The 12,698-nt window shown below is 37.8% G+C and overlaps 1 protein-coding gene across 4 annotated transcripts in view; it reads right to left on the bottom strand.

The window, feature by feature from the left end:
* Cped1 (cadherin like and PC-esterase domain containing 1) overlaps nt 1-12,698 on the bottom strand; it is a 280,168-nt gene that overhangs the window by 44,279 nt on the left and 223,191 nt on the right. For all 4 annotated transcript variants that reach the window (XR_002386702.2, XR_002386701.2, XM_021237581.2 and 1 more), the window contains 2 exons: nt 7,187-7,304; nt 483-619 (listed from right to left, as the gene is read on the bottom strand). Coding sequence is in view for 2 of the 4 variants with exons in the window: in XM_021237581.2 (XP_021093240.2) it covers nt 483-619; nt 7,187-7,304 (255 nt within the window). In the remaining 2 variants the exon portion in view is untranslated. The remainder of the gene's footprint in view (nt 1-482; nt 620-7,186; nt 7,305-12,698) is intronic.

Here is a 12,698-nt window from a genome sequence, read left to right on the forward strand (position 1 = left end):
AGATCAGCAAGTTAGAGTGTTAAAATAATGCTATGCACTTGATAAGCTCTAGGAGTCTTGCATGCAGGAACATTTGATTCCTTGTGCTGAGCTACAGATATCTGGTTTAACAAGAGTGTGCCTGCTGGAGCTGCAGTTGACAAGGCCAGCTGCTCTGAACTGCCAACTGTTGGTCCACATGGCAAGCTCCTACCAGTTCATGCTACGAAACAGCATGGGATTGGGTCAACGTAGTACACAATTTAATATCCTTCATCTATCAAATATACTGATTTGGAGAAAAATGAACAATTTGAGCAAGAATTATGAAAGCTCTTCTATCATAATATCTACATATAATTGAAAAGGACAAGTCACATTCAGTTAGTTTTACTCTGTGGAGTGACAGAGCAGAAATTGATCTAGTGTATACAATTATCTCACCTTTAGTGCTGCAGGTGGCAAAAATTTAAACAGCCTCTTGGACTGGATCCAGAACCTACCTTTCTTCCTCCCAGGCACTGCTGGAGCTGAGGCTTTGTCAGGACACCGTGTTGACAGTTGTGGGGCTGCCAAGTGATTTCTCTCCAGTCACATGTCCTGTTGTCTGAACAACTAAGGCAAGGAACAATCCACTGACCTGAAATAAATGACAGAACTTCCTTTGGTGAAAGGTTCTATTGGTGCAGTTATAGTTTGCAAGTAACTTTAGAATCCAGCATATGGCATAGAATTACAGAAATTACAGCAAGAAGATCTTTCGTAGACTTGTGGAAATACAAGGGAGCAATGGTTTCCTGGCAAGTAAGTAGCAGAGCAACAAACAGTGTTGGTCTGAAATAACACAGCTCACCCTGAAATCAAGGATGAGACTGGGTCCATAAAACAAAATACTTATTAAAAAATGCTAAGTGATCAGGCACTACTCAATCGTCACATATTTTCAAACAGTACACTAACACTTCAATAGGATCAAAGTACAAGGAGCCCCTCCAGTTGCCTGTTGATCTCAAATATTTATTAATGTAACACATGCTTAGATTACCAATCCAATAATAGATTATTCCCTGCTTGCAAAAGATTTAAAATATAAAAGAATTACTTCAGTATTCTGATACCATATTATTTATTTTTGGAGATGGTTATTATTCCTTAATTTAACTGATGGCCTTTTTGGGGTGAATTGCTTCATCTCTTTCTAGTTATGTCCCCTTAATGTCTTCATCTATGAGTTGTGTTTTGAGTTATCACGTGATTAGTGTGAGGATATAATGGAATAATGTAGTTACTGGCCCAGAGCAACTGTAGTATCATATTCAGCTTTGGTGACAAGCAAAGTTAGTTACTTTTTTGAGCTCTAAAGGGGAAAATTGTAATACTTTACCCATTCTGAGTCTTACTTGTGGTGCTGCTGGCAAAAGTCTTTCCTATGATAGGAATTTCAGTAGGAATGATTTCTATTTTCAAGGTATAAGTATAATACAGTTTACATTCATGACTTCAAGGACATCTGAATTGTATGTGTTGTTTGGGGAAACAGTTATAAATACTAAAATATAAAAGAGAACATTAAAAAAATAAAAGAACATAGTTTTTGGCTTTTACCGATTGACCACAAAAAGGGAAAATCTTTGAGGATATTAAGAGAGAGAAACTGGGGAAAAGAAAACAAAAGAGAAAGGAGATGAGAAAATTTTGAATCTTAGGGAAAGGAAGAAATGTACAACAGAATCGCTTTAGGAGGTATAATATCAACTGAAGCAGAAATACAGAACTAAGACTCAAAAGTCATGCAGACATATTTGCTCCTCTTGCCATAAAATCTTTGCTCTGCTTTTAAATGTATCAAGAATTCCAGAAAGCTGCCTTATTTAATAGCTAACCAATAAGTATTTTCTATACTAGTTCAGGAATGGTGTGTGGCACTCCAGTTCTCTATCACTCTTCATATGTTGTAACTTAATACATTAAGTATCTATCCTGTTGAAGTGTTAGGTGCTATTGGCATTATAATATCATACTAACTTAAAAAATAGCTAACATTTTTATAGCAGTTCCAGATTCCTGGGATATTCTAAGTGCTTTAATACAGTAACTTATTTAAACCCTAGTACAATTCTATTATCACCTCTTTAACTTGGCTCAGAAAGTTTAAGTAATTTTTTGACCTCCTGCAAGGAGGTGGTAGAATCAGGATTTAAGTTGGGAGATGAGTTCAAAAGCTCATGCTCTTAACTGTAATGCTAAATCTCAAAATTGAAATTGAAATTTAGTTTCAAGAGGTACAGTTTGGACATGTAAAAAGAATATAGCATCAGAACAGGTACTATACAATTAAGTAAAAAAATCTGTGGCAATGAAAGAACCTAGGCTTCCATGACACACACACACCTGGGCTTCTCCTTTTCCAATAGCCTGAGGAGCTCAACAATGATTGCAAAGTAGAAGCACCTGGAAAGCTTTTAAAACTATGCTCAGCTTGTATGTAAAACTGATTAAATCAGAAACACTAATTATTGGAAGGACTCCTGCATTTGTATTTTGAAAAAAAAAATGTTTTTTTTGGTGATTCTGATATGCAGCCAAGGCTAGAAGTCTACTGTTTCAATTGGACAGATTACTTAGTACATTCATAACTAAATTTACTTCTTTCTTAGGATTATTTGTATAGCACATGCCAGGTGCCTGATACCTAACAGTTGTTGAATATATTGTGCTTCCATGCCCTTACCCCAAGTAACCCATGATAATTCAGAATAAAGAGAATCACAGAGGTAAGAGTTTGTGAACAGGTTTAATGGATAGATGAGATTTGGAGACATGATACTTTGGGGACAGTGAACAGATGGGCGGGGAGCGGGGTGCAGGAGGAACAAAGTTGCCAAAGTTGCCAGATGTAGAGAGTGGTGAACTACTAAAGGACAGGAAGTGTAGGAGAGGTACTGGTTTATGAATGGCAAAATAAAGATTTTCCTCAGAAGTGTCCATTTCTCTAGATAATTCTCTTTTTAATTTCTCTTTTTCATCCAGAATATATCTTGCTTTCTAATTTTGCCCTGACACTCTATAGCCATACTACTTACTCTGAATGCTCCCTATCTCATCTAATTTTGCCCTGACAAACATGCTTTGTAATCAATAACCAACCCCCTTCTCATCTATGCTTGGCTTTTCCTAATAGTTTGATTTATATGCAGCCACAATTTTAAACTTCATTGATAAATTCATCAAGAAAACTTCCTTGAAGTAAAGGTAGAGGCTTTTATTCATGGACATTTGCATTTAGTGGGTTCACAAAATCATCTTGGCTAAAGTTGGAAGGACATCAGAGCTTGTCCTTTCCACTTTGTTGTTTTAGAGACCAGGTGAGCTGAGGTCTATAAGCATGAAATGACTGAAGTAGGGTAATGCTGCTCATGACAGTATAGGGTTAGAAACCAGAGTCTGTAATCTGAAGCTCTTTTTATCATGTTAGGCTAAGTCAAAATCACAATTATCAACTAAAAATAAAATATGGCCCAATAGTCACTTCGATAGCATTACTAGAGACACCAGAAGCAGGTTGTTACAATTAATTTTTCTTTATTTGAAGGAGCAGAATTTACTCAGCGGGTTCACATGTTGACAGGGACTATGTTTAACAACCAAGATTGTTACTTTTCAGTAATAAGATGGCAGTATGTTTGGGCATACATTTTTTTTGCAAATTTTCACCAGATTTCCCAGTATCTAAGCGCACATACATCCCACCCTGCTGGACATCTTCAACTCTTCAACCCTGCTGGCAGATAATTTTTCACAAACTATGGTCCTCTTTAACCACTTGCTGCTAAGGATGAAGAAATAATTCATGCACAAAGACTCAAATATGGGTGCAACTGTTGGTGTAAAATCCCATGCACATGAAAAGGACGCCTATTTTTGTCTTTGAAAACTTGGCCCCAGTGGCTCATACTACTATATATTTATACCGTTATAACTTTTTGCATTTTTGTATTGGTTAAAAATGGCTTTTATTTATTATGAGTTACTAATACTGCTTGAAATAGCCATCTGTATAACATCTGCAGGGTGAGGTACCTGACATTTTAAATGACACCAGCTCTTAATTAAAATTGTCAAAAAAGAGGGACATAAATTCTATGTTATATATTTAAATATTGAATGAATCAAAGCTGAGATTTCTGAAATAAACTATGACATATATTTTAAGGAATAACACTCTGAGGAATGAAACTGTTTCTTAGAAGTTACTTTATTTATGTTATAGCTCTCTGTTTAATGCAAATTAGATTTCTGCCATTTAAATGAATCAGATTGGTTGATATAAGAGAGAAAAAAGCCTCAACTCTGATTTAGGGTCCTGGTGAGATATAAAATTAGCAGTAGTTGCTGGCTTTATAATATTACAAAATATAGTGGTTTTCATAAAGAAGAAAATATGTCTATATTTTAAATATTAGAAATGTTAGAATTGTCATATTTCCTTGCCAAAAATAAAGCACAAAGAAATCCTTTGTGTAAATACCATAAAATAAAATCTGAGCTATTTTCCTCAGAGCTAATTATCATTTAGTGATCACTGAATACATTTCTTCTTTCTCCAAATTAAAAGAATTACTTTTTTATTAAGCAACAAATTTAATTCTTAGGTTATGTCTTAGTTAAATTATTTCCTAAAAGATAGACATGAACTTAAGAATAAAAAATATAGTTATTCAAAAATATACCAGGTAATGTTATTGGAAAGACATTCTGACATTATTATTTTGCAATGGGAAAAAATGGATCCAATTTTGTCGAATAAATGTAATGTTCCATTAAAGTAAGGTTCTTTGAATCAGAATGTGTTGGGCTATATAAGCTTAAACCTAGAGCTCCTAAATAAACTTCCTTCAAGTATTGTCCACCATGAAACCTGTCTTTTCAACAAGAGGAAATCCTGCTCTTAAGGAAGGAAATAGTCCCTGGCAGCAAACAACATACCCCTGGGAACTGCTGTTCTGACCTCCCTCAGAGGAACTTAGTCTCTGAGCCTTCAGGAGTTCCAGTGGAAAGCAGCCATCTAGGGGATTGTGTCCTGGCTGCTCACAGTCTTCCATGGAGGGGAAGACTTTTTGGATCTTCATTTTAGTTCAGCAACTATTTTTTAAGTCATATATTAGAAACTGGCAGATAGAGATAACTCATAGTATAGAAAAACATACAAACTGGGGAATCCTTTGACAAATATATATATTGCCTTGACATGAATACACACACAGCAGTATATGTACAGATCCTCCTGTATTTATGTTTGTTCTAAAATATGAAAATAAAAATGATGAGATAAAGAGTAAATGCACATATATTTTCATCTTTATTAGGCTCACCTCTACGGATCACCATATGCTGTTCCCTCCCCTTCCTGGTGTGCATTTTGGAGACCACTATCAGAGAGAGAGAGAAAGAGGGAGGGAGAGGGGTAAATAGATTCTGTAGAGTGTGGTAAGGGCTTTTGTAGAGCAGGGACCAGGCTTTCTCTTGAAACACAGGGGAGAGGTTAAACGAGGAACCTGGTGATGAAAGGCTTCCTGGAGAAAAAGACAGCATCAGAAGAAACTAGGCGAAGATAAGGAGACCTTCAGTCAGAAGAGTGTGGAGAAGAACCTGGAGGCCTGAAACAACGTAGTTGGCACATAGTGAGGCAGAGAGGCTGGAAGGTGGTGAACAAGAAAGGCAGGGACTGGAGAGTAAGGAGGCATTGAATTTTCAGGCTCAGAACCATGGCTTGATTTAGCAATTGATTTGTAGCGCTTCACTAAACCACTTACTGTTGAATCAAGCTCATACAATAAGGAACCAAGAGAGGTTGTGCTTAGAATAGCACTTCCTGGAAAGTCCAGACACAGAAACAGCACAAAACAGAGCCTGACACAAGTGACCTCACATTTATAAGGGCAGAACTCTTGCGGAATCCCAGTTATGTATTTTGAACTTATTGCTGAAGGACTTTTGACTTGGTGTAGTAGGAGAAATAGAATTACGTTGTTTTATGATTGTCATAAATTGTCATATGAACAAAAAAATGTTTAACTGGACACATCGGTGGCTCCTTTGTATGTTAAGAGTATGCATCTCACTTAGCAGACAGTCACAAATCACACTACTGGACACTGGACACACCATAACGGGTAAATCCCTCCCCATGCACTAACTGCAATTTATTATTTAGAACACATGTGCAGAAACAGGGACATGCCCACGTTTGTTAACTGTGCATACCAAATTGCAATTTGCCCTGCCCATTTGGGAAACACATTTCCCTTGTAAGCAATAGTGTGAAGTTCATGGGAAGGGTAGAAAAGCTCCTGAGTGTTTTGACTTTTGAGATGAAGCAAGACCCAGGGTCAGGAGGACCAAGTAGTAACCCAGAAGCTTGGAGAAGATGCTCCTCTGTTCTTGTTCTCACTTTACAGTTGTAGTTCTGGCTGTGGCTTAACCACTGTCTCCACAGAATGAAGATTGCTGAGGAAGGGGAAAGGGGATAAGGACAGCAGTGCCAATGAAGTGTCTCATTCCAGGTCTGCTCAAGTCTTAGGCAGGCTTTAACACTATAGTTTGAATTTGGTGCCTTAATTTTCCTACCTCTAATAATGCCCAATATATAGGGGACATTAGTAATCATTCCCAATGATTTTTAAAATGAAAAGAAATTCTTTAAAACCTAAGTTTTATCCTTTTCAGTTCCTTAGTTCACCACAGATCTTTATTTTCTACCTACAAGGTACAAATTCAGGTGCCAAGTGAATCTGTGTAATGTGGTCAAGTCTGTCTCTCTGCTCTCAGGGAGCTGACATCCTGGGGAGACTGACATTAAAGAATTAATTACATATTTAACTATTTAAATAATTAAAGTAATTACTATAGAAGAAAAGTACACAGTGTCATCAAATATATAAAGAAACAAACTAGAGGCTTAAGAAAACTCTGGCAGAAGTAGTATTGAGCTGAGATCTGCAGGTGCAAATGGCCAACTAGGCAAATGGAAGGGTGAGGAAGACTTGACTAATAAAAGTATCTCAAATATTAAAACACTGCATTTACATCCACTATATGTTACAGTTTACACTAAAGAAAAAGTAATCTCCTTGAATTTTTATAACACTAGTTTAAATAAGCATATACTTATCTATATTAAAGAAATGATACCCCATGTGATAGTCACCTTTTGTGTCCCCAGATGGACAATTCTTTAGTTCAGGCTGTGAAATGGCTTCAATATAGTCAGAAGAAATAGTTTGTAACCCACAAGCTTCCTTTGGGTGAATCAACAAACCACAGTCCTGCATGAAAATAGTAGAAATTAGTTGTCATAGTAAGTAAAATGGCACATGATAATAAAATCTAAAAAAATAAGATTTTCTGTGTTGAATAACCTCCATGGATGCAGGATAGGCAGAGCTGAAGGAGTCAGGAGAAGAAAAGGTAGTATCAACATAGCTGGTATGTTTTTGCATACTTTTTGGAATAAGAATAGTGGGAAGAGCACCATTGTGCTGGGAGCTCACTTGTGAACTTCAAATCCAGCCATGCCATGAACTGACTTGATCTAGTTTTCTCTAACACAAAAATGGTGATGATTGGAGAGAGAAGAGGGGAAATAATTACATTAGATGATCTTAACACCACGGCTGTCTGCATTAGGTGGGTATATAATATCTATTTTCACTCCTCCTATCCTTGCTTTCTTCCTTCTGTCTTTTCTTGCCTCCTTTTCTTCCTTCCTTCTTTTCTTCTTTCATTCCAACATAAAGACCTTTTTGTTGTTGTTGTTGGAAGCACCAGTGTACCCAGGATTTTAAAAACCCATTTCTTACTGTTCAGAAGGAAAGGGAAACTGAAAGAGAGAGGGAGAAAAAGGGGGAAAAATCGATAAAAGAAGGAAAAAATGGAAACAAGGCTTTTGTGAATAGGGAGGAGAGGGGAGATTGAAGGGAGAGAAGCGGGTGGGAGAAAAAGAGGAATCAAGCTATATCATATATAGGTACAAGCTCCCTTTGATCAATGTGATTGACATGTATATTTAAATTGTACCAATAAAATTAATTAATTTTTTAAAAGTTGAAAAAAAAATCAATTTCTTAGTCTCCCTTGGAGTTAAATGTGGTTATGGGACACAGTTCCAGCAAACAAAGCAAAACAATAAAACCTAAGTGAACATCAGTTATGGATTTCTGGAAAACTTCTATTTCCCTAATACCATTTTGTCTTTATCACTGTTTCTTCTTTTTTCTAGAATACAAATGTGAGCCTAAGGGATGAGCAGCCCTCCTGTGAGTGTGAGGCAACCGTGAGCAGACAGGACATCAATGTACTGTGGGTCTGCAGGGGCAACTCTGGGCTGCCTACCTTCTCCACTTGGCTATGAGAGCAACACAAACTCCTTACTTGGTCAAACCACTGTAGAAATAGATGCAGTCAAACTTCTAGGAGTCAATGAAACTACATATCCTTTTCAGAACATGTAAAACTTTTTCAATATCTTCTTTAGATCTTAAAAGTGATTAACCCCACTAGTTCAATTTTAAAAACAATCTTGAAAGGAAAAACTCATTAACATCTCTTATTACTTTCTTTGCTGGGATTAGAACTTTCTCATTACTTTCTTGTTTGGTCAAGTTCAAGTATATTCACAAATACGAAAGATAGTTCTTTTGATCTTTTTTTAATATTATTTTTTATTATGAATTAGCTTAAATAGAAAGATACAGAGAATAAGGATCCAGGACCAAAATGTATAATAGATAATGTGAAATAGGAAGAAAAGGTCCAAAGGGGAAGGGGAAGGGAAAGTTGGGGGTGGGTAGAGGAAAGGAAAGAAGGGAAATGAAAAAATAGGAGAAAAGTTCGTTTGATCTTAAGGGTTATCTTCTGGTGCCTTCGCATCACATACACAGAAAAGGTGGTCTTTAGCAGAAATGATTAAAATGGCAGAACTCCAGAAATCTTCACACTTGGAATTGTGTGGAAACTTTGCACGAAAGCTGCAAATTCCTGAGGTGCTTTTCATAATCTCAACAGAGTGTGAGAAGGCAGCGAAGAGGGATCGTTTTGTTCAAACTTGTGCAGTACATACATGTTTAGGAAATAATTTTTAAAATTTACCTAATTTTTTTTTTTATGAAGCACTGTAGTGACTAACAGAAGGCATTAAGGTGCTCTTCTTGACCGTTCCCTTACCCAACCCATAAATATACAACCATTGTTTCTTGTTATCAGTTCCTCTGGAAGCCCACTTTTTTCCTCACTGAACTATTTTTCCACAAAGGAATATGTAGTATTTCTCATTTTAAAATGTCATTGCTGTATTTTTGGAGTGATACCAAATTGGATTATTTAAACTGGTATGTGTTTTATTAAAGCCTTACCTCCCTTTATTGACCACATGGGGTCATTCTTTACAGATGAAAAAAATCTTCCTGCCTCTCTTAAAATAATTTTAGATTCCTGCCTATATTTAAAAATACGCATTTACTTGCGGTGGCACCGAGTTCCTCCCAGAGGGACACGTTTCCTGGCCTTCCCTTGAGCTCCACCATTTTAGTCAGTCATGACCTCTCAAAACGCAAGATGCTACACAGACACCATCCTCCAGAAAGACAGGCCTCCTTCAGGAGCAGGGCTTTGCCCTCCCCACAAGAGATAAGTCTCCTAGGGAGTTCACTTCCCCATTGCCATATGTAGGCCCAGGGATCTTTGGGACTTCCTGATATATTTTTTCAATGAGCTGTTGGAGTGTGGCTCAAGGCTTCCGCTGACACCTGGCACCTCCAACACGCATTCGGACTGAGGCGGGGTGAACACTGGTCACCAGCAGATTCCACCCCCTCACATATCCTTGGCACCCTCAAGCCTGGACCGAAATGCAAAGCTGCTGTTCGGCTCTATTTACCTCTAATCTGCAGATACATCTTTAGGTACACCTTACGTGATTTCACTGGTCCTCTGCCTCTCTTGCACACGGGAAGCAAACCTTTGCATAACCCTCAGAGGCTTCCCATCATATTCCCTCCCCTGGGGAAAAGACAGTGTGGTTAGCAGCTGTCCCCTGGGAAGGCTGCCTGCCAAGCCTTTGGTCTCCCTTTCCATAGTCAGGAGATTTATCTTCTCCTATCACCCAGCTGCCTCTTTCAAACAATTATTCCATTGTATTAGCTTTTTCTGTGACTCAATTTACCTGGCTCTTCCCTTGTGGCTGTCTTCTACCAACATTTTAATTATCTGTTCACATTTACGGATATGACACTGTGGTCATTAGCATCTTCTCTGTTTCACTATTTGCCATTAAATGTCCATATGAGTTCATTTCACTCAACAGGATCTTTGGACAAACTCCAGAACTTTTCAATCAAGCCAAAGATGCTCTGCCTTTAATCTTAAATTCTAGTGTGTTTTCTCCACATAAAACACACTTTTCTTCTCACCTTATTCCTGCTTGTCATGTCATGTCTTCAGTCATGCAGGATTTCCATTGCCATGACCCTAACCCTCAATTTATGTCTGTACTCTCCATTTATACCCCTAAACAATCCACTTCCTCTTTTTCTATCTTGTCACGGGTGCACAGCAACACTCCAACTTTATACTATACAATTTGTCTTCATCTAAGGGTCCACATACCTGTCGGTGACATTAGCAAAAGTCACAGAAATGTTAAGTAAATATAAATGCCACAGAAATTTCTTGCAGGTTTCTAGGTGCTGCTGGTAATCATTTGCTTTTCTGTTTTCTAGCTGGAACTCCTCCTGTTCTCCACAAAGGCTAACCCCTAACTATTGTTCTCACATTCCCATCCCCCAACTTCAGTATCTCTATTGGTCTCATTGTGTGACGTTTTTCTTTGTTCAAGAAGAATAAAGTATACAGCCTATTAGGCAGTAATTTATTCAATTTATTGCCAATTACTAATAACCTGTGCCAAGATATATCTTTTCTACTATTTCTTATGTTGTAGCAAAGTAAGCTTCTCTCCATGTGTGAAAATTTGCTTCTTTTACTTCATTCTCCTTCATCTGCAAATGCTCACCTCTTTGATTTGGTTAACACACCCTGTTAGCAAACACCAAGCTCCTTCAAGATCTCTCTGCTATTGCTTGACCCTTTGGGGATGGGCTTCTCTAGAGTTGTGCCCTTGAATCTCTTTCTTTGAGCTCTGGGTGAGATCATTCACCTACATAGCAGAAACACTGCTTGAATGGGGGCGACTCCCAAACTGTGCCCCTGTCTAGGCCACTCTCATGAGTCACAGACACATATTCACCTGCTTCCTGGACACCTCTCTCAATGTCCCATGGATATCTCAGTTACAGTACAACTAGGACAGGTATCATATTTTGGGTCAAAATTCATTCTGATTTCCATTTTCCTCGCTTTCCTCTCCTAAAATGAATGTCAATAACAGACTTCCCATGTTATATATGTATTATGTATGCTGTTATATATGTATGTATTATATATATATATATATATATAAGTATGTTATGCTGTAATTCTATATTATTGTATATCTTAGGGCCAACGATGATCTTTGACACAATTCTGGCCAGTGAGATAGAAGTAGAAACTGGAAGTCGCTGGGAAAACCTGTGCTTTTCTGGTGCAGATGCTGTTCCTTCCTCTTTTTTATCTTTTCTTCTTCCCTGCTTCTTGGAACAGACCTGATAGTTGGAACAACAATTATCTTGTGTTATGAGAGAAAGGACAGAAGAGTTGGGATGACTACAGTTCTGACATCCTTGATTTGGACTTTTTGTGAAGAGGAAAATACCTCTCATTTGTTTCATTTATTATTAGGTTTGCTGTTACTCACAAAATAGCCTAATGTGATCTTAAAGATTCTCCTTTCCAAATCTGTTCTGTACCCCACAGTCTCAGTCGTGGAGAAATCAAGAGGGATTCCGTTTCCCAGCCAGACACCTCAGCTATCCGATTCCCCCTTCTCTCTATTTCCCCCAGCATCCAATCACTCACCAGATCTTCATAGAAACATTATTCTCTTGAGCTCATTTTTTGCTACCTGGATTTCACTTTGATCTGGGTTTTGTGTTCATTTACGATGGCACCACTTTGATCTCTTAATGGATTTCTTCTGCCACTCACACATGCATTTTCTACATTATCACTAATGTCATCTTTTGCAAATGCAAATCTTATTAACATCTTTTGCTGCATAAAATAATTCAAGAGACCGCTATGCATTCAGAATAAAATTTGCTGCTGCCTTTCTTTTTAGCTTATCTCCACTTTGTCCTATGACCATTCATTTCACATTATGTGTGACCTAAATGGCTGCTAATTTGTCCAGTGTTACTCTCTCTAATGTCTCTGTATGTTCACACACGGCTATCTGCCTCTCTTATCACCTGCTTAACTCCTACTCATCCTTCAAAACCCTGCTTCTTCAGTCTTCCTTCTCTAGGAAGCTTACTCTGACATACTAGGGGTTGGATACATGCAGTATTGCTCTCTTGCTGTAGCCCTACTCCCAGTTTCTTTGTCACCAGCTCTCTTGCTGTGAGAACAGGAAGCCTGCCTTCTAAGTCTGTAGTTTCAGTCTTCGCAACACAGAACTAGAAACAAAATAGATATGCAATAAATGTTGACACACACAAATGCTTGACAGGTCAAACCTGAGGACGTGCATCATGGGAGATGGTATATGCCTGTACATCGTTCAG

The sequence above is a fragment of the Heterocephalus glaber genome, unplaced genomic scaffold, assembly GCF_053883595.1.
Source record: "Heterocephalus glaber isolate CG9 unplaced genomic scaffold, H.glaber_assembly_v1.0 deba00000546, whole genome shotgun sequence".
Taxonomy (NCBI): Eukaryota; Metazoa; Chordata; class Mammalia; order Rodentia; family Bathyergidae; genus Heterocephalus; species Heterocephalus glaber.